General features: G+C 47.8%; 3 protein-coding genes and 1 pseudogene across 3 annotated transcripts; all 4 read right to left on the reverse strand.

The window, feature by feature from the left end:
• Nucleotides 1-401: 401 nt before the first annotated feature.
• LOC109741158 (E3 ubiquitin-protein ligase Os04g0590900-like) lies at nt 402-908 on the reverse strand. Its single transcript, XM_020300231.1, has one exon. It carries the CDS (start codon nt 906-908, stop codon nt 402-404), a length of 507 nt encoding a protein of 168 aa, XP_020155820.1.
• Nucleotides 909-1,273: 365 nt separating this feature from the next.
• On the reverse strand, nt 1,274-2,135 carry LOC109741166 (osmotin-like protein). The gene has a single exon (XM_020300238.4). The coding sequence runs from the start codon at nt 2,075-2,077 to the stop codon at nt 1,382-1,384; it is 696 nt and encodes a 231-aa protein (XP_020155827.1). The 5' UTR covers nt 2,078-2,135; the 3' UTR covers nt 1,274-1,381.
• A 1,632-nt stretch (nt 2,136-3,767) lies between these two features.
• On the reverse strand, nt 3,768-15,940 carry LOC109741159 (uncharacterized; annotated as a pseudogene).
• Nucleotides 15,941-17,807: 1,867 nt separating this feature from the next.
• On the reverse strand, nt 17,808-21,123 carry LOC109741164 (protein ALP1-like). The gene is made up of 2 exons (XM_020300235.4): nt 20,669-21,123; nt 17,808-19,135 (listed from the first exon to the last, which is right to left on the reverse strand). Exons 1-2 carry the CDS (start codon nt 20,799-20,801, stop codon nt 18,099-18,101), a joined length of 1,170 nt encoding a protein of 389 aa, XP_020155824.1. The 5' UTR covers nt 20,802-21,123; the 3' UTR covers nt 17,808-18,098.
• Nucleotides 21,124-25,144: the final 4,021 nt, after the last annotated feature.

Below are 25,144 nucleotides of genomic sequence, written 5' to 3' on the forward strand. Positions count from 1 at the left end.
TCCATAGAAAATGCAGCTTTATATAACTCTTCCATTGTCTCTAATAAGCTTGTCCACATCCTGAGCTGAAATTCTATCAGCCAAGTGACTACTATCAAATGAGCATAAAATGTGAGTTCACATGGGGGAAATGAAGAATATCTCATATGCAGATTAACTTCCCAAATATCAGAATTACTCTTAATTAAGAGCGAATAAAGAGTTAGTGCCAATAACACAACACTATCAGTATTTCTTCAACGAATTCTAACAAAAGAATCGATCACTACCTCTTCTTCCTCCTGTTCACCGCCGGCCGCCCATCTCTACGTGCGGATTAGAATTTAGAAGCGAAACAGAGCAATGTAGTAGATACACATACACTCTGCTTCTTCCTCCTGTTCACCGCCGGCCGTCCATCTCTACGTGCGGATTAGGATGTCCTCGAGGGAGATGTCGAGGGAGAGCTGGTGGTGGAGTGACCCGGCGGGGCTGGGCGACGGCGTGGGCGTGGTCTCGGCGCGGCACATCGGGCAGCTGGTGTTGCCTGCGCGGAGCCAGGTGTCGATGCAGTCCGCGTGGAAGTAGTGCAGGCACTCCGGCAGCACCCTCACCGCCTCGCCGTCCGCGAAGTCCGCAAGGCACACCGGGCACGTCGGCTCGCTCCACTCCTCGTCCTTCCGGTACCGGCACACCACCGGCTTCGCCACCAGCTGCACCCGCGACGACGAGCTCAGGTCGCCCACGCTCTCTTCCGGCTGCTCTTCTTGCTGCCGCGCCGTGGCACCTCGCCGTCGGCTCCCCCTGCGGATTCTCTCGCCGTTGCAGCAGCTGACGAGGATGCAGTGGTGCAGAAGGAGCACCAAGGCCACGGACATCACCACCAGGAGGCCGATGAACACCGGCGACCTGTACGTGGACGAGCTCATGTTGAACCACTTCATGTGATGTGTGTACCTACGTAGTACTACCTAGGCTAGGAAGCTCCGATCGAGGTGAAATGAGCCATGGACGGAACATTAATCGGTCGACAGATGCAAGCTACCGGACAACCCGAGAGCGACGATGGTTACGAAGCTGCTGCATGGTCGATTGTCGATGCGCGTCGCTGATGCCACTGATGGCGACCTGCATCTGTTCCCTTGTGCTTGGAAGCTAGTAGCAACAACACAAACTAAGCCTGCTTATTTTCCTTGTTTTTTGTTGCTAAACATGGCGAGATCAATCAGACCGGGTCAAGTGCTCAAGATCAGTCCAAGCTGAAGATGAATAGTTAACATATTATTCGGTTGAATCTGGCTTAGCGAATCAGCAATCAATCGCTAAGCTTATTATATAACCGGCATCGTGAGTGACACACAGCCGGTCTAGCTAGCCTAGTGTGTGGTGTGGTAGCGAGTGACTAGTAGGAAGAATCGGGGCAGAAGACGATCTTGAGCTCGCCGGGCTGGATGCAGCGCTGCGGCGTGGCCTCCACGTCCGTCGGCGTCGTCCGAGTGTCCGGGCACCTCTCCTTGAAGAAGTGCCCCTGGCCCTGGGCCCTGCACCCGCCGGCGGGGGCCCTGGCGTCGCGGGGGCAGTCCACGTCCAGGTCCACCGCGCAGCCGAGGGACGGGCACTGCCGGCCCTGCTCGAACCCGTGCGGCGTCACCATCACCGGCAGGTTGAACCCGTCCACCAGGCTCACGCTGTACTCCGCCAGCCCGCCGGACCCGTGCACGCTCACCTGCGCCACCGTCACCGGCGCCGGCGGCATGCCCGTGTCGCACCTGGTCACCGCCGCCGGCGAGGAGGAGGAGGGGGAGGAGGAGTCGTAGTCATCGCTGCTGCTGCAGCCGGTGCGCGCCACGACGCGGCCGGACCACGCGCCGGAAGGGAACGACAGGGTGACGAGCCCCTCTCCGCCCCCGTCGAGGCGGCTGGCGGCGTCGTCCAGGTCGGGGATGGCGGGGAGGCCGATGTTCGGAGTGATGAGCGGCCACACGGGGTACGCGCACAGGTTGTGGAGGGTAAGGTTCGTCGCCGTGTCCTGGGAGGTCGCCGCCATGGGAGTGAGCACGGCGAGCACCAAGATGAGAAATGCCTTGGATGTGGGCATGGCGCAGTGGTGAGGGGATCACAACCCAAGTACTGATGTTGATCATAGCCTCATGGAGTATATAAGGGAGGTGAAATTGTGGTGGTTAGGTGGCAACAAAGGCATGCATGCATGCATGGTTGCGTGTAAGGAAGCATGCATCCATCGGCAGAGATGGCGCCTCCAACTAACTTAACTAGGTGATTTCCCCGCGCCTTGCTGCCGGATTTTAAAGGTTAATTTTGGATACATTCTATATGAATAAAATGATCTACATCGAAATCTATTATTTTTAAAAGTAATTATATGTGTATGTTGGACTATTGGAGATGGAAGGATTAAATTGGGGTATGCATGTGCTATAAAATAGTTCCAGTGGATGATGACGTGGCACATTTGATGATGTGGAGGGCTGCATGTTGAGAGAATTAGACTTAGTGGGGATCAACTATTTATGTATTAAGATTTCTCATGCTTTGGATGGTCAGTGGAAATCAAACTAATTGCTTATGCTCTTGTTCAACCACAAACCTGTCACATATGTATTTACATTTGAACACCAACTGCATACCAAGTTTTTGTCAAAAAAAAAGCCCCCGATATATCTAGTTGCCAAATTTGGCGTGGGTTCACCTTCATAGCCCGAATCCGTACATAAACATCGGTGAATGTGAATACGACGGCAAGTTGTCATAACAAGTACTCTCTCCGTTCATTATTACATTTTAGTGTGTTTGTTTACTCATTTCAGTGCCCATATTGAAACACCACCTTATAATAGTGGACGGAGGGAGTATCAAATAATATGAACCTGAAATTAATAGATTTTTGGAGGAGAGAGAGAGATATATATTTGCATAACCCCAATGAGAAGAAATCATCAACGAAACAGAAGAAATTGTAAAGAAAAAATGGCAGCAATACAAGAAGCAAAGGTGAGCACATATGCAAATGGGCTAACACCTACTTCCTCCGTTTCAAAATAGATGACCCGACTTTATACTAATTTTACTAAAGTTAGTACAAAGTTGAGTTATCTATTTTAGAACGGAGGGAGTATGAAAAAAATAGAATATGGGAACAATGACATGTTAGAAGGACCTCTCTGTACAAAATACATGTACGAAGACGTCAAATGGTGTGGACTAACACCAATGAAAAGATTAACAAATGCTATAAGCAACAAACAGGAAAATTTATTGGTCCGTGAAAATGAGACAATTAAACCTATCCAAACCCATGACATCATAAAAACATGAAAAGGTGGCTAAAATCCATGAAAACAATAGCAAATGGTGATAGAGAAGAAAAAATAGTGGGGTCAATAAAGGTGCAATAGAAAAAAATTGTGGGCTAAGAGCATCTCCACTCGTTCGGCCCAAGGAGCACCCGGTGATTGTGGTTTGGCCCTTCGCCGGCGCTTTTTTGGCCCTGGGGACGATCTAGTTTCGAGTCACACCCCCAGGTTCAGCCCCAAGGCGCGTATAAATTCAAACATGACATTTTCCGCTACCCAAAAAGACGCCACAAGTTCGGCGATCAATGCCACAAAGTTCGGCGATCACCATACCATAGTTCGGCGATCAATCATACGCGAAAGTTCGGCGTTCAAAAGGAAGGACGTGTAGGCAATGCATCAAACGACGGCGTGCTCCTCCGGCGTCGGGCTGGCGGGAGTCGGCGTGCTCGGGCTGGTCGTCGTTGGCGCGGCTTATGTGTTGGGCGTCGTGGAGGCATCATCACTCGGACTTCGCGGCGGTGTTGGTGTCGGCGTGGGAGTTGGCGCGGCCGTCGACGGCATCTGGTTCAAGATGAGGCCGCGCTCCGCCAGGTACCACGCCTTGACATGCTCGTCCATCGTCGACATGTCCGTCCCCATCAGGAAAGCCGGGTAACTATTCCTTTTCTTCGCGGCGACGTTGGTCTGGAGTAGGTCGAGCTTGATGGCGCTGTTCGTCATCAGCGCCGACCACCGCGCCTCGGATTTCTCTTCCCTCTGGGCGGCGTGGTTCTTGGCGTTGGCGATGCACTACTCGATGGACGCGTGCAGACGCTCGGTAGCCAGCGCGGCGTCCTTCTCCGTTTTAGCTCGTTTGTTGCCGTCAGGGCGCCCATCCGCCGCACCCGGCGTCGGCGCGCCTGGCTTGTACGTCTCCTTGGCCTTGGCGAGGGTGTGGGTGATGCCCCCGATTCAATCGTACACTAATCATACACGCAAACGTGTACAATCAAGATCAGGGACTCACGGGAAGATATCACAACACAACTCTAAAAATAAAATAAGTCATACAAGCCAGGGGCCTGGAGGGCTCGAATACAAGTGCTCGATCATAGACGAGTCAGCGGAAGCAACAAAATCTGAGTACAGACATAAGTTAAACAAGTTTGCTTTAAGAAGGCTAGCACAAACTGGGATATAGATCGAAAGAGGCGTAGGCCTCCTGCTTGGGATCCTCCTAAACTACACCTGGTCGTCGTCAGCGGTCTGCACGTAGTAGTAGGCACCTCCGGCGTAGTAGGAGTCGTCGTCGAAGGTGGCGTCAAGCTCCAGGGCTCCAGCATCTGGTTGCAACAACCAGGTAGAATGGAAAGGGGAAAAGAGGGAGAAAAGCAACCGTGAGTACTCATCCAAAGTACTCGCAAGCAAGGATCTACACTACTTATGCATGGGTATCTGTGTAAAGGGGCAATATCGGTGGACTGAACTGCAGAATGCCAGAATTAGAGGAGGATAGCTAATCCTGTCGAAGACTACGCTTCTGGCAGCCTCCATCTTGCAGCATGTAGAAGAGAGTAGATTGAAGTTCACCAAGTAGCATTGTATAGCATAATCCTACCCGACGATCCTCTCCTCGTCGACCTGTGAGAGAGCGATCTCCGGGTTGTATCTGGCACTTGGAAGGGTGTGTTTTATTAAGTATCCGGTTATAGTTGTCATAAGGTCAAGGTACAACTCCAAGTCGTCCTGTTACCGAAGATCACGGCTATTCGAATAGATAAACTTCAATGCAGGGGGTCCACCACATTACCCGACACGCTCGATCCCTCTGGCCGGGCACACTTTCCTGGGTCATGTCCGGCCTCGGGAGATCACCACGTCGCAGCCCCACCTAGGCTCAACAGAGAGGTCAGCACGCCGGTCTAAATCCTATGCGCGCAGGGGTCTGGGCCCATCGCCCATTGCACACCTGCACGTTGCGTACGCGGCCGGAAGCAGACCTAGCCCCCTTAATACAAGCGCGAGCTTACGGTCCAATGCGGCACGCGGCGCTCAGTCGCTGACGTCAAAAAGAGCTTCGGCTGATACCACGACCCCGGTTGCCCATATCTTGTCCCACGTGGCGGTTAGTGCGTATAAGGTCAACGACCCAACTCAGATGAAATACCAAGATCTCGATAAGCGAGTTATTATGAATAACTGCGGACGCCGACCAGGGCCAGGCCCACCTCTCGCCTAGGTGGTCTCAACCTGCCCTGTCGCTCCGCCACAAAGTAACAGTCGGGGGCCGTCGGGAACCCAGGCCCACCTCTACCGGGATGGAGCCACCTGCCCCTTCAGCCCCCATCTCCGAACAGTATCATAAATAATGTAACAGTATAAAGTATATAGCATATGCCCGAGATCACCTCCCGAAGTGATCACGGCCCAGTAGTATAGCATGGCAGACGGACAAGAGTGTAGGGCCACTGATGGAACACTAGCATCCTATACTAAGCAGTAGGATAGCAGGTAAGGGTAACAACTGTAGCAACAATGACAGGCTATGCAGCAGAATAGGATTAACCGAAAGCAGTAACATGCTACACTACTCTAATGCAAGCAGTATAGAGAAGAATAGGCGATATCTGGTGAGCAAGGGGGGGTTGCCTGGAAGCTCAGCCGAGAAGGAGGGGTCGTCAACACCGTAGTCGTACTAGTTAGCAGCGGCGTCGGTCTCGGTGTCTAACAAGAGAAGAGGGGGAAGAAACAATAAATATAATGCAAGGGTGCATGACATGACAAATCGTGATGCTAGGGGTGCCCAAACGCGGTAGTAGGTGATACCGGCGAAGGGGGGAAACATCCGGGAAAGTATTCCCGGTGTTTCGCGTTTCCGGACAAATGAACCGGAGGGGGAAAGTTGCGAGTTCGATAGGTTAGGGATGTGTGGCGGACGAACGGGCTGCGTATTCGAAATCGTCTCGTTGTTCTGAGCATCTTTCATGTACAAACTATTTTGATCCGAGCTACGTTTTATATTATATGATTTCTAAAGTTCTAAAATCATTTTTAGAGTTTATCTAATTAATTTAATCCAACATTATCCAGAATAGTGTTTGCTGACGTCATCATGACGTCAGCAGTCAACAGAGGTGTTGATTGGTCAAACTGACGTGTGGGTCCAGTGGGACCCACCTGTCATACACTGTTTAGGTTAATTAGGGTTTAGGTTAATTAGTTAACTAAAATGATTAGGTTAAACTAATACAGAATTAATTAAGCTAATTCATTCTTTAATTAATTAATTAATTTATTAATTTATTAATTTATTACTATTATTATTTTAAATTCTTTTTTTATAAAACCGTTCTGGGGCGCTGGGGCCCGTTTGTCATTGGGCCAGGGGGCCTTAGCGGTTACGGGCGAGCAACGGGGCGGGGCGCCCGAACGGGCGCGAGACGAGGGGCGCTGGGCGCGCACGGCGCACGCCGGCGCAGGCGGCCAGTGCCAGGGGAGGCGGGGCTCACTAGGGCCGTAGGGATTCGGGCAGCGGGGCGAGGGGAGGTAGGAGGGGACGACGGCGTCGAGGTGGCAGTCCGGCGAGGTGGCCGTCGACGAGGCAGGCCGTGGCGGTGTCGTCCCGGGCGACGGCGGCGGTCGACGCAGCGAGGGGGGCGAGGCGTCGTCGTTCGAACCCCACCCCGATCCAGATGGGATCGAGAGGTGGGGGGGAAGAGGGGGAGGCGATGCGGGAGAGTGGGGGTGGTTCGTCCCCGATCCAGATCTGGATCCAGGGGGGACGTGGGGAGCGACAGGGGGAGTGTGGCGACGGTTGGCTAGGGTTCGGTCGCTAGGGGGGTTAAGGGAGTGAGTGGGGGCGGCTGGGCCAGTGGCCGACTGGGCCGGCCAGTTGGGTCGGCTGGCCCGGGGGTCTTTTCTTTTCTTTGTTTTTATTTCGAATTTGAATTTGAATCGGTTTCGAACTAACGCGAGATTAACTACAGTAATCAAGGTGACGTGGCATCATTAGCAGAGGGTTACTGTAGCTTATTTATCCGGGCATCACAATTCTCCTCCACTACAAGAAATCTCGTCCCGAGATTTAAGAGGGGAAGTGCCGGGGAAGGGATTTGGTTACGAAATTCTAACGAGCGTTCTCGATCTTGGTTGCTCTTCTCGAAGCGGTTGATCCATTAAGTTGATGTCTTCATTTCCTTGCTTCAGGTCATCATGGTGAAGTCTGCATCCTTTCTTCGGGATCTCCATCGTACTTACGAATAGGGAAGGGGCAGCCCGACAACGATAGAATGCTATCAGGGGAAATCATCTGGGGGTTATCCCATGAATGATCACATGAGTAACTCTCGAATTGGTCAAGTGAAACACATCGAGAGCCGAGCAAGAAGATACGATAAGAAGTTTCAAGCAGTTAGTCAATCGTTCGATGTCTTTATCAGGGCATGTAAGGGGTTCAGAGCAGCGGGAATAGGTATCATATCCGATACCAGAATAGATCGTCTCTAGGAAGGTGACACGTGAACTACATGTGGGGTCAAACGTGAGGAATACTTTGGCAACAGGGGTGTACAGGAGAGTCAGGTTTCGATTCTGTGAAACTGTGGGTTATGGGCCCACCATGTGGGTTAAAAGTAGGAGCGGTGACATCTTGCATGGTCATGATAGCAAGGCATGTCAGATGGTAGCCTGTCGATTATGTCGGCAACAACGTCGGTACCAAGGGCAAGGGACGAAGAGAACCATTTTCCTGCTCGTTGAACGAGGCGGACCAATAGGCAAAGTTCTCGTACATCGATGGATTCCGGAATGTCATCAACAATAGTAACAGGGTCTTGCTGATAGAACTGTACACCGAGGTGTTTACATAAGCAGGAGAATATTACTGCTTAGACCATATAGATCACAAGAAACGTTAAACCAACCACTGGAAAGGAAAATATGACTATTAGATTAAATGGAACAATGGAAAGGAAAATGTCTTTAAACACATATTTCAAGGGTATATCCTTCCCAAGGACAAGTAGAGAATGATATCCATGACAGGATATAACGTAGAAAACCATTTAGGTGAGGGGAGAGGAAGTTCATGACATTACCCAGACAACGGTGTTTGAATCATTGATAAAGGAAATTTAGCATGGTGCTTCAAAATGTTATTATCGATGATCAGAGTACCACATACATGCTTCGAGATAGCATTGACATGCTTTTCAAGCAAAGGTCAGACTCTGGATACATGAAGGATCCATCAGGAACAACTTATAGAGTAAGTCTTACAATTTCCTCATGGAAGAATGGCTAACCATGCTAAAAAGGAAATTATAACAATAGGTCTGCTGGCTAGGGGTGCTAAGCAAAGACACCACCTTACCGGGTTATATAAAGACCAATGTTACGACTTTTGGAAAATGTCCCAACCATCATATCTGACCGAGATTTAGTTCAGATTGATGTCAGGATACCTCATACTTAGGATACATGAGAAGAAAAAGGTGCAACACAAATTATCGAGACGACTTTGTAAGATTCTCGGTAAATGAACTATGGAAGCAAGCTCCGAATCATGAGTTCATTATTAAATCAAGGAGAGAATGAGGAGGTGGCTGATGAACTCAGCCACAATTCATCGAGATTTCCAAAAGATGGATTTCCACAATTATGTGAACAAGGAGATAGCTTTTTTCAGTTCAAATGATATAATGAGGTCTGCTCGAAGAAATATACACGATTAAACATTGGTTGACGGTGCACCCGAATACGGACTTAGGTAGCACAAACAATGTTAGAATGGCGATTCGATAACCAATAGTCTAAGAATGAAATGTTGACCATTAACTTCAAAGCAATAAGGTTGCTAGAAGTTTTAAAATTACTAGTCCATCTGTCGGTATTCCTGTTAGGAACAACATGGGGACCAAGAAAAGAATGGTGATGGTGAAGTACCACTTATATCAAAAATTCTCAAGAGGTGGTGAAATTCTCACAACATTCTTGATATATAAGATGGTAATACTCCAAGGTAGGACATAAGACAAGTTGGATTGCCGGGAACTCAAGGTATAACACAAAACAAGAACAAGTTTTGTGTTGGAGGGAATGCAAGAATGTTTTCGATGTTAATACCAATCATCGAGGGGAAGGGATGGTATTTCCCATCATGAATTCGATTCACACTTAGAAGAAGGCATATCATTGTTGATGATGATCACGACACATTTGTCGAGAGATTTCATTAAGATGTAATCAATCGACGATGACATCAAGTCAAATGAATGATGGAGCGAAAGGTTATTGAAACCACTAGTACAATACAAACTTGAAATCAAAGATTGTTGTTCAAGGCGAAATGATATGCCGAGGACGATCGCCGTAAGCTTAGCTCATCGTCGAAAGTTGTGCTCCAGGAAGGACCAGGTAGCACAGTTAAAAAGTTGCATGATAAAGATATAGCCGATTAGGCTAGCGATGACTTGAAGGATTAATAAACTCATATTCAATGAAGATTACTTAGAGTTATTGAATCGGAGTGCGGAATTGATTCACTTATCAGTGTTCTCGGTTGACGACAACCCAGAACCCAGGAAACTTTGAATCGGTGAGAAATAACAGTTGATGAAGAACCCATAAGAAGTTATGCAGTTCCATGATATTCTCGAGGTACCAGAGGGTATACTCAAAGGTAGAGCGGAATAGAGGTTGGACAAGTGAAATCATTTGCAGAAGGCAAGCACTTAATCTTGTCCAAGAAATGGGATCAAAGAAGAACAATATGGTCGAATCCACGATTGCAAAAGACCAAATCCCAGATATAAGATGAACTTATACCAAGGGGACAATTTATTTTAAGAGAAGCTTTCATGATAAGATCTACATCGTGTCTGTGGGCATGAACACAAAGTTCAAGGTCGACTCCCACTTCTCCAATGTATAACCTTTCACTCACTACTCTATTAAAATTAAGTGAAGGTGAAGAACTACCTGGTGAATTACCAGAGGAGTATGACCCGTTAAATCTTTCGGGTTCACACAGATTAGGAAAGGCATTGGTTCAACCCATCGGGGCATCTTAGGAACATATACCACGAGCTTCAGGAGTAATGAACAATAGCTCGAAAGCAGAGAATGTTGACAAAGGGAGAGGATACAATTTACCAAAGGCATTATGTATCAGGGAAAGAACTCACAAGGTGATTGAATATGGAGGACACTGTCGGATAACAATACAACAAAGGACTTGATGGTCCACAAAGGATATGATGTGAGTATCGGTACTCAACCAGAAGAGGAAGGAATGCAAATGCAACAGGTTATGGAATCATCTGAATAATTCGAAGCTTAAATGCAAAGGAATTATGATTCCAAATCGAAGGATCAGAAGTAGACGCTCTGATCAATGATGGATAGGTTGAATAGACCAGAGGCACAATCGACGACAAATAGTTTGGTCGAGAACCAGCTCATGTTCAAAATGACATCTGAGCCGAAAAGATAATTTAAAAGGGTAAACCGATGATTGCGTACATTCGCACTCATGTTGAATCAATAGGATCAAATGACGGTGTCAAAGGAGACTAATGAATATTGCCAGACATATGGGAAGCATCCATAATGCAAGCAGACAAGTATTTGCAGAGCAATAAGCTGCTAAAGATTTTTGGAGGATCGAATAGTATTTCAAAGACTTTTGTGAAACACTAGAACAACTGGGGATGAGCGGATACTCGGTAAGTGTGAGGAATTATCCGTAGGGGTATTCATGTGGTAAAGAACTGCAAGGCAGTAAGCTCAAAGGATTCTCGGGACAACAGAGAGTATTTCGGGGCATCTTGTAATAACAAGATCAACGGGGAATGATTGTATGAATGACAAGTGTATGACGTTATTCATAAGGATAAGTCGATGGTAGGATAATGCAAAGGCGGTAGGCACAAAGGTCCCGGGAAAACATTAAATAGTATATTCGGAAGTTTCTGATGCACCAAGCGATCATCTGAAACGAAGGGCTCTCCGGGTGGAAGTAGTTATGAGAACCTAGAGTCAGAGTAAGTAAAATCGTTTAACCCGAATAGAAGAGATGTCAGAGTCCCAGAGTATAGGTCAAAAAATAAAAGATCCTAATACCCCCCAATGGCGACGTGGGCCCATGGGCCGCACAGCCATGTTATTACAAATTTTGTAAAGTCTAGACTCGACTTCGGCCAAGGAGTGTGGATGGGGGATTCCTACAGGCAGTCGGCTCTGATACCAACTTGTGACGCCCCCGATTCAATCGTACACTAATCATACACGCAAACATGTACGATCAAGATCAGGGACTCATGGGAAGATATCACAACACAACTCTAAAAATAAAATAAGTCATACAAGCATCATAATACAAGCCAGGGGCCTCGAGGGCTCGAATACAAGTGCTCGATCATAGACGAGTTAGCGGAAGCAACAAAATCTGAGTACAGACATAAGTTAAACAAGTTTGCCTTAAGAAGGCTAGCACAAACTGGGATACAGATCGAAAGAGGCGTAGGCCTCCTGCCTGGGATCCTCCTAAACTACTCCTGGTCGTCGTCAGCGGTCTGCACGTAGTAGTAGGCACCTCTGGCGTAGTAGGAGTCATCGTCGAAGGTGGCGTCAAGCTCCTGGGCTCCAGCATCTGGTTGCAACAACCAGGTAGAATGGAAAGGGGGAAAAGAGGGAGAAAAGCAACCGTGAGTACTCATCCAAAGTACTCGCAAGCAAGGATCTACACTACTTATGCATGGGTATCTGTGTAAAGGGGCAATATCGGTGGACTGAACTGCAGAATGCCAGAATAAGAGGGGGATAGCTAATCCTGTCGAGGACTACGCTTCTGGCAGCCTCCATCTTGCAGCATGTAGAAGAGAGTAGATTGAACTTCACCAAGTAGCATTGTATAGCATAATCCTACCCGACGATCCTCTCCTCGTCGACCTGTGAGAGAGCGATCTCCGGGTTGTATCTGGCACTTGGAAGGGTGTGTTTTATTAAGTATCCGGTTATAGTTGTCGTAAGGTCAAGGTACAACTCCAAGTCGTCCTGTTACCGAAGATCACGGCTATTCGAATAGATAAACTTCAATGCAGGGGGTGCACCACATTACCCGACACGCTCGATCCCTCTGGCGGGGCACACTTTCCTGGGTCATGTCTGGCCTCGGGAGATCAACACGTCGCAGCCCCACCTAGGCTCAACAGAGAGGTCAGAACACCGGTCTAAATCCTATGCGCGCAGGGGTCTGGGCCCATCGCGCATTGCACACCTGCACGTTGCGTACGCGGCCGGAAGCAGACCTAGCCCCCTTAATACAAGCGCGAGCTTACGGTCCAATGCGGCGCGCGCCGCTCAGTCGCTGACGTCAAAAAGAGCTTCGGCTAATACCATGACGCCGGTTGCCCATATCTTGTCCCACGTGGCGGCTAGTGCGTATAAGGTCAACGACCCAACTCAGATCAAATACCAAGATCTCGATAAGCGTGTTATTATGAAATAACCGCGGACGCAGACCAGGGCCAGGCCCACCTCTCGCATAGGTGGTCTCAACCTGCCCTATCGCTCCGCCACAAAGTAACAGTCGGGGGCCGTCGGGAACCCAGGCCCACCTCTACCGGGATGGAGCCACCTGCCCCTTCAGCCCCCATCTCCGAACAGTATCATAAGTAATGTAACAATATAAAGTATATAGCATATGCCCGAGATCACCTCCCGAAGTGTTCACGGCCCAGTAGTATAGCATGGCAGGCGGACAAGAGTGTAGGGCCACTGATGGAACACTAGCATCCTATACTAAGCAGTAGGATAGCAGGTAAGGGTAACAACTGTAGCAACAATGACAGGCTATGCAGCAGAATAGGATTAACCGAAAGCAGTAACATGCTACACTACTCTAATGCAAGCAGTATAGAGAAGAATAGGCGATATCTGGTGATCAAGGGGGGGGGGGGGGCTTGCCTGGAAGCTCAGCCGAGAAGGAGGGGTCGTCAACACCGTAGTCGTACTGGTTAGCAGCGGCGTCGGTCTCGGTGTCTAACGAGAGAAGAGGGGGAAGAAACAATAAATATAATGCAAACATAAGCACGACGGTGCATGACATGACAAATCGTGATGCTAGGGGTGCCCAAACGCGGTAGTAGGTGATACCGGCGAAGGGTGTAAACATCCGGGAAAGTATTCCCGGTGTTTCGCGTTTCCGGACAGATGAACCGGAGGGGGAAAGTTGCGAGTTCGATAGGTTAGGGATGTGTGGCGGACGAACGGGCTGCGTATTCGAAACCGTCTCGTCGTTTTGAGCATCTTTCATGTGATACCAATCGTGATGCTACGGTTTATTTTATATGATTTTCTAAAGTTTTAAAATCATTTTTAGAATTTATCTAATTAATTTAATCCAACATTATCCAGAATAGTGTTTGCTGATGTCATCATGACGTCAGCAGTCAACAGAGGTGTTGACTGGTCAAACTGACATGTGGGTCCAGTGGGACCCACCTGTCATACACTATTTAGGTTAATTAGGGTTTAGGTTAATTAGTGAACTAAAATGATTAGGTTAAACTAATACAGAATTAATAAAGCTAATTAATTCTTTAATTAATTAATTAATTACTATTATTATTTTAAATTCTTTTTTTTATAAAACCGTTCTGGGGCGCTGGGGCCCGTTTGTCATTGGGCCAGGGGGGCCTTAGCGGTTACGGGCGAGCAACGGGGCGGGGCGCCCGAACGGGCGCGAGACGAGGGGCGCTGGGCGCGCACGCCGGCGCCGGCGGCCAGGGCCAGGGGAGGCGGGGCTCACTGGGGCCGTAGGGATTCGGGCAGCGGGGCGTGGGGAGGTAGGCGGGGACGACGGCGTCGAGGGGGCAGTCCGGCGAGGTGGCCGTCGACGAGGTAGGCCGCGGCGGTGGTGTTCCGGGCGACGGCGGCGGTTGACGCAGCGAGGGGGGCGAGGCGTCGGCGTCGTCGTCGTCGTTCGAACCCCACCCCGATCCAGATGGGATCGAGAGGTGGTGGGGGAAGAGGGGGAGGCGATGCGGGAGAGTGGGGGTGGTTCGTCCCCGATCCAGATCTGGATCGAGGGGGGGGGACGTGGGGAGCGACAGGGGGAGTGTGGCGACGGTTGGCTAGGGTTCGATCGCCAGGGGGGTTAAGGGAGTGAGTGGGGGCGGCTAGGCCAGTGGCCGACTGGGCCGGCCAGTTGGGTCGGTTGGCCCGGGGGTCTTTTCTTTTGTTTGTTTGTTTTTATTTTGAATTTGAATTTGAATTGGTTTCGAACTAACGCGAGATTAACTACAGTAATCAAGGTGACGTGGCATCATTAGCAGAGGGTTACTGTAGCTTATTTATCCGGGCCTCACAGTGTGTCGGACGCCCGCCAACTTGTCGCACTTCTCGATCCGGGAGAACACGTGGAGGTACTTGAACTCTTGGTCGGTGCTGGTGTCCTGGCGGTACATGGCGAACATCCGAACCATCTGCGCCGAAGAACAAGTGTCGGCGGCGCACACGGCGAAAAGAAGCGAGAGCAGGCGTCTGCGCATACCTGGCCCTTGACGTTGGCGCCGCTTTTCGGGCGAGCGGCGATCTCCTCGATGATCCCATGCCATTTGTTGCAGGCCGTTTGGATGAGCGCCCAATGGTTCGCCATGGCCTTCGAGCCGTGCTTCATGTGGATGGTAGCGAAGTAGGGTCGACCAACTTGCGCTCGTCGAATTCCGACTTGATGCGCTCCCAGTACGTGTCGGCGCTCTGGTTCGTGCCGGTGATCGGGTCGAGGCAGACGGTCTTTCATGCTTCGGTGAGGCACTCGTCTTCTTTGGACGTCCACTTGACGCGTGGCTCGCCGGTCCTGGCCCCTCGCTTTTTCTTTTTCCCTTTCCTCGCCGGCGTAGGCGCCGGCTCCTCTTCCTCCTCCTCCTCCTCCTCGCCTTAGTCGAGATCATCGTCCATGTCGCCGGCGAGGTCCAATGTATCGTCTTGTGCCTGGAACCCAGGGAGGCGGCGGCGGCGGCGACCGAGCCGCTCGTGATGATCTCGTCCATGTCGGCTTCCGTCGCGTTGGGGTTGCCGAAGTGCGACGACGAGGCTTGCGAGAAGTGCAAGGCGCCACGATGCAGAGGCGGCGTCACGGAGGCGGCATAAGCCGGCGGTAAGTAGGTGTACGGGGTGTACTGGACACCAGCGAACGTGGGCGAGGGCGTGCGCTGGTCGGGTTTCAGACCGGAGGGTGAGGCGCGCTGGCCATGCGGAAAGGTGATGTTGGGGTTGAATCCGCCGTGCGCGTCACCCTCGGCGTAGCCAGGCGAGGGTGTGCACCCCCAGGGCTGCGGCGACGGCGAGAAGCTGGCTGGCGATCCGGCGCTCTGCTGGCTCCAGGCAGCTTGCGGGCCGTGGCCGTCGGGTGGACTCATCATCCCCGCGCGAGACGCCGCCTCTGCCTGCTCCTCCACCACCGCCCTGTCCCGGGCCCTCTTGGCGTTGAGCCTGTTCCGCCGGTCGGTGGTGACAACCTCCCAGCGCTGAACCTCCGCCTTCCAGTCGGCGTTCGACATGCACGGTGGTTTTCCGGGCGGCGCCCTCGTCTTCCTCTGCTTCGGCTGGGTGGCATCGGCAACGGCAACGGCGCGAGGGGCCGTATACTTCTTCGGCGGCATGGCGGGATGGCGGCCGGATGGCGGGGAGAGGGAGGAGAATGGTGGGAGAAGAGAGCAGAAGGGGGGAATGGAGGGAAAATGGAGGAAAAAGGCGGGGGATCGGCGGGAAAAAGTGACGTCTCTCGCCGACAGAGCGGACCCACACGTCTTTTTGCTTCAGCTGGCGCCCCCAGGCGGCCCTCGGGGGCTTGGGTTCGGCTCGGGTTCGCTGGCTGTTATTTCGGCCCAAACGGGCGATAAACAAGGTCCTGGGTGCGACTGATCCAATTTTTCAGCGACAGTGCTAAAAAATGGCCTGGGGGCTGTTAGGGGCGCAGTTGGAGATGCTCTAATACAATGATGGAAGTAGTTGAGAGCAAGGATGTGGGAGAGAAATATTTCCGCGCCATAAAACATAATTGTTTTTGTCCTAAAACCTAGTAAAACAATGACATGATGACAAAATCCCAGTAAGAAAACACACAGGAAATGACATGGGCTAACACGTATGACAACACAAAAATTAAGGAATAGCGAAAAACATCTCCTAAGAACAGACACAAAATGTCTCAAAAACATGAAAATGTGAGCCTTTGAGCACAATAACAAAGAAAGAATGGAAGACAAGAAAACCTCTACGGGCTCGATGTTTTCGCATGTTGTCCTTGAATAAACATTTGTATGACTTTCACATGGTGCAATCAAGTCTTAGGACCTCTTTCATTTGCAGGATTCCATAAACATGGGAATAGGGAAAACATAAGGGCTCTTTTGCTTCACTGGATTGTAAAAACAAGAGAATATGAAAAACACAGGAATATGATAGGAATGCATGCGCAAAACACATGATTGCTCAAACATGAATTCTGTCAACTTTGGTGTTTGGTTCACATGAATAAAATCACAAGAATTCTGATGAACATGGTCAAATCAAAGTCCAATCACATGAAACTGTTTAGTTAGAATGCTATTATGCCACTAAAGATCTTTGTCTCGTTCTTCGTGCATAGAAATTTGAAAAGAGGTCCAAGATGCGTTTTTCCTTTGAAACTAAGATCAAAGGATAATTTCCTCCACTTTTCCTTTGAACCAAAGGAGCCCTAAGATTGTCATGCCATGACTATTGGAATCCTACAAGATTTTGGTTTGTTTGATAGCATCACATGAAAAACAAAGATTCTTACCAAGAGGTTGCATGGATGCCAAAATTCTTACGAAATTTAGTATGAATAATCCTTCGAAAAAAAATCTTGTAGGATTCAATCCCATGAATCAAATGACTATCCATTCCAATCATTTAAAATTACCATGAAAATCCTTTGAATCAAAGAGGCCCTTAGGCCATCTTTGGTTCATAGGATAGAAAAATCATAAAAAATACGGAGGTCATAGAAAATAAGATAACATGTACCTCGGTCCCAATAGAAAAAGAGATGTCACTTGGTTTATAGCATAGAAAATTTTCCATTAGGGCTGAGCTAATATTTTCTTCCCCTTGAAATATGAAGGATAGAAACCAATCTTACATAGCAGTAGAAATCCATTCCTAAAAACTAAAGGACTCTACAGAAAATTTTTCTTCAGAAATCCTACCCTACAGATTTCCTACAAACTAAAGGAGGCCTTAAAGTACGATTCAAGATGGGCGACGTTGTAAATTTGTAATCACAATTTTTTTCTTTGTAATCTGACATTTTCCCTATGAAATTGTAATCAAACGAATCAAAGAGCCATACAAATTTCTGTTGCTTGTAAACTACTCCCTCCGTTCACAAATACAAGATGTTCTATCTTTTTCTGAATCAGATGTATAGACACATTTTATTGTGCTTGTTCACTCATTTCAGTTTGCATGTAATCTATATTCGAATATCCAAACGATCTTATATTTGTGAACGGAGGGTATATGTTTGATTCTGCTTCCAAACGCCTGCCGAAAGGGACAGTTTATAGTCGATCTTGTAAAGAGTAATATTCATTGAGCACCAACAAGATGATAAAAAGTCAAAAGAGCCAGATCGAATTGGCATGGACTACGGCTCTAAGATTACAACCGAGTTTCATCAGTCAAGATTGGCCAAAACTCTGCAAAACTATGCAGCCAAAGCCTAAGCTGCAAGCCTGCAACGGACGGAATCAACAGCAGCACCTACATTCAATTCTTCATCGAGCTCTTCTGTCAACTGCTGTTCAAGTGCTCGGACAGTTTGTCTCTCATCCTGACAGCCTTCTCATCTGATAACTGGCACACTTGCTGACTGTAATTAGCGTCATGATCATCTGATATATGAGCGTCGTCCATGGCTGCATCCTCCTCCATGTCTATCACTATGTTATGCAACAGACAGCACACATGGATTATCCGAGGCAGCTTATGCTTGTCGGGGCGCCACATCTCTCCCTGCAGGAACTTCCATGTGTCCTTGAACCTCGCCAGCGCCTTCAGCGCGACTGTTCTGGCTGCAGAGTGTCTCTTATTGAATTCCACTTTCAATTCTGAGAGGTCATTGTCCAGGTAAGGAGTGAACAGCCACGGGAGAAGAGGGTATCCTGCATCACCAATTACGTATTCCCCAACTTCTGACCCGTCTGATACCGTCAGTTTGCTGCCATTCAACCGTGCACCGTTCTCGCACAGCCTGAAGAGACCAGAGCTGTGTAAAATACTCGACTCTTTCATGCTACCTGGCCAACCGGTTACAATGTCTGTGAACCTCATATCAGGATCAATGACAGCCTGCAATACCATGCTGTAATTCTTCTCGTGGTCTAGCCACACCTTGCAGTTTGGTTCAGCTGAAGAGAGACACATAATGATGTGAGTTGTGTCTACTACACCACAGCAGTTTGGCAAACCATGGATCTTCTCAAACTTGGATTTGATCATCGCCATCTCATCCGAATCTGGCCAGCGTAAGTGGTGGCCTGCTCGTGCCTCCACAGCTTCAACAAATCTCCAAGTTATCAGAGAGACAGTCGAGTGGTTCACACCAACAGAGGTTCCTACGGTCACCAGCGACCCACCAGAGTTCAACCTTCTCAGAGCAACAGCTACTCGATCTTCTAAAGACAGCACCGTCCCATCGATAAAGGTGTAGCTGCTAGCCCTTACCATCATATCATCTTTTACCAAGCTGCAAACATAGTTGAAAGTTTTTCTGGGCATTTTGAAGAGAGACTCAAATCTGTGTGCATCCTCCGCAGAGGATAAGGTTCCTGAGAAGAAAATGTAAAACTGGTTACAAAACCCAGAACTTACTATTATGATAGTGTTAAAATAGACTCCATCGATAGCATATGGATTCATGATTAAATGCTGTTCTATATATTCAATAAACTTGCACATTAAGCTTTTTGTCAGGTGGAGATCAAATCAAGATATAGCCATTACACAGCCCATACAACTAATATTATTTTTTTGGCAAGGGCTATACAACTAGTACTTGCTAAAACTAAAGTTTCACGTTCGGTGCCAGCGTAAAAATGAAAGTCACATAAAATTGCTCCACTTCAACAAGCACTATATGTCAGCCATGTCACGTTGACGATTCTATATTGCACAAAATGCATCATATACCAGTAGTAACTTGAATGAAACATCAAGTTGCTACTTGAACTTGTTTGCAGTAAACTAAAAAAATTCAGGAAAAGAATGTTTGAACTCTAAAAGATAGCCCAGAAATAAGTTTTGAGGGTTGCCGGTGTTTAGTTAGGAGTCATCTCCTTCCAAAGATAGTCAGAAATAGCAAAGAGGCCCCCTGTGGAGGATGCCCTTCATGCCATATTTTACTTCACTTAGTTAGGAAATGAGAATTTTTGTAACTTCTAAGAAAATATGTGCGCCAACACAAGTGCCCAGGAAACAATTAAACAAATGCAATGTCCTATCATCTAAAATGAGTTAAAAGCTACTCCCTCCCGTCAGGTATGTAAGCCCGCCTCGTACTTTGGATCAATTTTTGACCATGAATTTGATTAGCAAAATATAAGTTGTATGCTACAAAAAGTGAACTATTGCTTTCGTATTCGGAAAAAGATTCCAATGCTATATTTTTTGGGTACATATAATTCCTAATTTCTTAGTTAAATTTATGGTAAAAGTTAGACCCAAAATAAAAAGTTCATTTGACAGTGATACCCAATAGCAGGAGCTTTTCCATACAGCAAATAAATGAATTCACATGGACTCTTGTTCAAAATATGTTGTGCTGTTAAACGGGCTCTGGATTGATGGAATACGAAGCAAGATTCTCAATCAGCTTGGATGGAGAACATTGAAGCACTGACTAGAATACGTAATGAAATGAACTATCATTTGCACTAAAAGTGTACCAAATTCGTTAGACGACCTGACATCGGATGACTGCCCAGTAATCAGAAATCAGGGCACAGGCCAACAACTGAAGGCTGAGTTTGCGCAACCGATGACCCATTCTAAAATCACACCTAAAACTGAAGCATCGCCGTTGGTCTACCACGATGCGACATCGGTGCTCAACATGACACCCTGCTCAGCAACTACTGAGCCAGTGGCATTGTTCCAACCTGTGCAGTACCATCGCATTTATCACGAGTAGCTTCTAACAAGATCGACAGACCACAAGATTAGTCCCAAGAATTTAAGCCCGAGACATAATTAGATCTAAGTAACATGACAAAAAGAAAGAAAACAAATGCTCGCGAGGCACAGAATCTGCACAAACAAATCTCGTCTAGACGTACGGCCGCGAGCACCGAAGAGGGACGCACCTGCCATCCTCATGCAGAAGCCATCCCACCAGTCGCCGCCAGGCGCACCCTGCCCCGCCGCCGCGGCCGCCATTGCGGCCTTCTTCTCCGCGGCCGCCTTCTTGCGGCGCTTGGCCCCGCGAAGCGGCGCCATGACGAACACGGAGTCTCGGCCCGGATGAATCAGGAAGAGCGAGTAATCTGATGGGACCTGGTGAAATCAGGAACCAGGGGTGGGGTGAACACGGGGGGAACAGCGCAGCGGGTGTCACGACTGCGTCAGCGGCGAGGTGGCGGCGAAGGGGCCCGCGCAGTCGCTCGGCATGCAGAGGGTGCAGGGCATGGGGAGTTGCTGGGGACGACGAGCGTGTACGGTATGGCTTCGTGAGGAAAGCAAGGGGCAACGCAAGGAAGGAGACGCCGGGGGAGGAAGAGGAGAGGGAGATGGCTAGATGGGAGAGACAGGCTTTGAGTATTTGTGCATCCGTATAGGTGTGTCTTTTTTCTTTCTTTTTTTGCGGTGTCTTTGATGTCACCGGGAAAAAAAAAACAAGGTGCGTATGACTGTGTACGATGCATGATGAATGTTTAATTTGAGTGTGTTTGTGTATGCTGTGGGGGTGTACATTTCCATGATCATAGCCGGAGGAGCGGGACGGTTTTGTTCTTTATAAATGCGAACAAGATAGGTGCTCTGTATTTTCATTAAGTATAAGGAAATAATGGATATGATGGTGATCAACAAAAAGCTAGTTGGTTTTATGATACACGGGTTTGTGATTATGAGTCAACAAGTGTAACTAAAGAGTGGTCTTATGAACGTGTTGAATGAGTTTCCGCGAAGAACAAGAGAAAGGGGAAAGAAAATTTATGTGCAATTAAGCTTGACATGCACGAGACGTATGACTGTGTTAGGTTTTCTTGAAGAACATGATGATTAAGATGGGGTTTGACATGGCATGGGTAAAATTGATGATGGCTTGTATCGATCGGTCAAATACACGATAAGGGTCAATGATCATGAAAGGGAAGGGTTTTTTTTTCTTCGGAGGGCTTTGACAAGGGGATCCCGTCTCCCCTTAGTTATATTTATTGTATGGAGAGGAAGTTGGTGGCATGAATGATCAGAGCGTCTAGAAAAAGTACCGTTATTTTCACCCATTATTTTGCTGATGATTCTTTAATTCTCATGAAAACATATTTGAGTAAAGCCACTTCGCCACAAGAAACCCTGGATAGGTATTGTAAAAATTTGGGACAATTGGTGACTATGAAGAAATCAAACTTTTTTCTAGCACTAATACCAATGTGGGTTTGAAAGCGAGGATTTGTGAAATTCTTAATATTAACACTAAGGTACTCTCTGATAAATATCTTGGTTTATCGACGTTAGTTGAAGCTAACCGGAGTGATTGCTTCAGGCACTTCATAGAGATAATTTGTATGAGATTGCGAGGGTGGAAAGAGAAATGTAGTCAATTGGAGGAAAGGAAAATTCAATTAAAGGTGTTGCACAATCAATTTCAGTTTTTGGCATGTCGGTTTTCAAGTTACCTAAAGGAGTTTGTAAGGACAATGACGGATGCAATCTCTAAGTTTTGGTGAGTAGGTTGTGATCAAGGAAAGAAAATGCATTGGACTGTCCGGTGGAAGCTTGCCTACCCAAGAGTGAAGGTGGTATGGGTTTTCACGTTTTCTATTCTTCAAATTTAGTTATGCATGCAAAGCAAGTTTGGCGTCTGCTAGATTCACTAGACTCATTGTTTGCTTGTGTTTTTGTGCCAAGTACTATACAGATGGTAGCCTTCTTAATATTGGACCAAATATGATTTCTTCTTTCATGCGGCTAAATATTGTTGCTAGAACCCAAGCATTCGGGAGGGGGAGGGGCATTTTTCAAGTTGGTAATGGAGAAAATATAAATATATCGGAAGATACATTGATTCCTTCAAGCTCCACTCGTAAAGTGATTACTAGCATCGATTTGATTGACCCAACTATGGAACATGGGATCTTGATATAGTCAACCCAATCTTTCTACTAATTGGTGCATGATGTATACTACATATTCTACTCAATGTAAATGCCTTTGAAGATTTCATGGCATGGCACTATACCAAAACTAGAATTTCACGGCATGTACAACATACCATAGAGAAAGGGAACATCAGTTCGGTGGAGGTAACCCTAGGGTGAATGGACAAGGAACATCTCACACCAATCCAGTGTGGAGCCTTTTTTGAAACTGAGCATACGAAGCAAAATAAAGATATTTGGGTGAAGGGAATTTCGTGGCCTTCTTCCACTGAAATCAATCTTATGCAACCTCCACGTTGGATTGGATGGACAATGTCCAATTTTTCATCAAGCGATAGAGGACATGATGTATCTTTGCTTTCAGTGCATACCGACGGTAGAAATGTGGAATGCCATTCACTTACATGCGGTTACTATGGTAGAAAGGTTAATACACAAATCACCAAAGTAGCAACTCCCATGTTTTCAACATCTAGGAGTCCGGGAGTGTCGGAGATGATTTCGACAGATCCCTTGGTAGGTTATCCCAGCGTGGTGATTAGGTCGGGGGGAGAGGGACAATGAGGCGAGTTTACGAGGTTCAGGCCCTCTGATAGAGGTAAAACCCTACTCATGTTATGTGTATACTAGATCATCCATTTGCACGCATTGTTGGACACGTCTATTTGTAATAACGAAAGGCATTTCATGACGCAAACATGTGGAGGCATTAAAGCAATAGTAATATGGCATGTGATATGTCTCCAACGTATCTATAAATTTTTATCGTTCCATGCTATTATGTTATCTATCTTGGATGTTTTATATGCATTAGTATGCTATTTTATATCTTTTTTGTGACTGACCTATTAACCTAGTGCCCAGTGTGAGTTGCTGTTTTTTTCCTTATTTTTGTCTTTTACAGAAAATCAATACCAAATGGAGTCCAAACGCAACGAAACTTTTTGAGGATTTTTCTTGGACCAGAAGACAACCACGAAGCTTCGGGAGGAGGCCAGGGGAGCCACGACTGGGCCACAAGCTCAGCGCCCTACAAGCTTGTGGGCCCCTCGTAGCCCCCCTAACCCTAATTCTAGCTCTATAAGCTAAGTCAGCTAATTATGCCATTTTTTACATAAGTAAGCCAAGTGTATGTCATTATTGAGCAAACCTAGGTAACTAAGCATATTAGAGCTAACTTAGGTCATTTCGGAGGAAACAAAGCTAATTATAGATCATTTTGGAGATCTGACATACCTGACATAGTTCACTCCTCCTTCTTCTCCTTCTCCTTCATCATCCTGATGTGCTTTGAGCGGCGAGGCAGCGGGATGTACTCTTCTACCACAATTGGCATGGTCATGTCGCCCGGCTGTGGGATCGCCGGCGCCACCACCATCACGAGGTCATTGTCAGGCACCACCACCATCGCGAGGCCATCTTCACGCAGCACCATCGCTAGGTCATCCTCAGCCATCACCATCTCTTGCCCATCGTCAGCCACCACCATCGCTTGGCCATCGTCAGCCACCACCATCGCGAGGTCATCGTCAGATAGAATAGGCTGCACCTCCTCATCCCCACTCTGCTCCTCTTCTTCCCCACTCCATTCCGGATCATCCTCGCTGCAGCTTTCACTGTAGCCAGACTCGCTGCTGCTTTTGCTGTAGCCAGAGTCGCTGCCACTGCTCCGATTGCCTGACCAAATGCAACAATTTTTTTTAACAATTAGTGTGAGACAAAGCCAAATGGAGAGGAAGAAGAGGCAGAGTGTACTTGCATTGTCGTCGTCCTGGTAGCGCATGCGGCACATAGTCATGTTGAACACCTTCACGGTGAGCATGGCGTCGCCGTCGTACCTGAAGACAAGGAAGTACCCGTTCCGCAGGTCGTAGGCACGGACGAACTGCTCCCAGCCACGACACATGTACATGTGGTCATTCCTGATCACCACCTCCACGTCCCAAAGCCTGCGAAGCCCGCTGCCTGCCTGTGGTAGCTTCACATTCTTTGGCCGATGGTCGTCCAGCATCTCCATAAAAGTGTCAGGAAGCCTTTGCAACATGGGTCAAGGAGTGATGTAGCAAACAACGAAGTTATGATAAAGAGATGGGTGAAGGGGAGATATCTCCTTTTATATACCTGCCTCTTGGAGGAATTCTCAAGTATGATCATGAAGAACTCGAAACCTTCCAAGTCGTACTCCGGTGTGGCAGAGCGCAGCCTGCGATGGCGGCCCCCCCATCTCTGATAAGCAGTAGAAGAGACCAATTACTACCCTTACAACATTATCATATAACATTACAACAGCAGAAGTTTTGAGCAGAAGATAATCAACTACAATTAATTAATTTGGTAGGTTAGTTGGCAATAGTTGGAACAAAGCCAAGGTTTAGACATGAAAGAAAACCGAAAGAAAAAAGCAATGCACTTGTGCTCAACAACATCAACAACACTTAATTAATTTCGTAGGTTAGTTGG

The sequence above is a fragment of the Aegilops tauschii genome, chromosome 4 (genome assembly GCF_002575655.3).
Source record: "Aegilops tauschii subsp. strangulata cultivar AL8/78 chromosome 4, Aet v6.0, whole genome shotgun sequence".
In the NCBI taxonomy this organism is placed as follows: Eukaryota; Viridiplantae; Streptophyta; class Magnoliopsida; order Poales; family Poaceae; genus Aegilops; species Aegilops tauschii.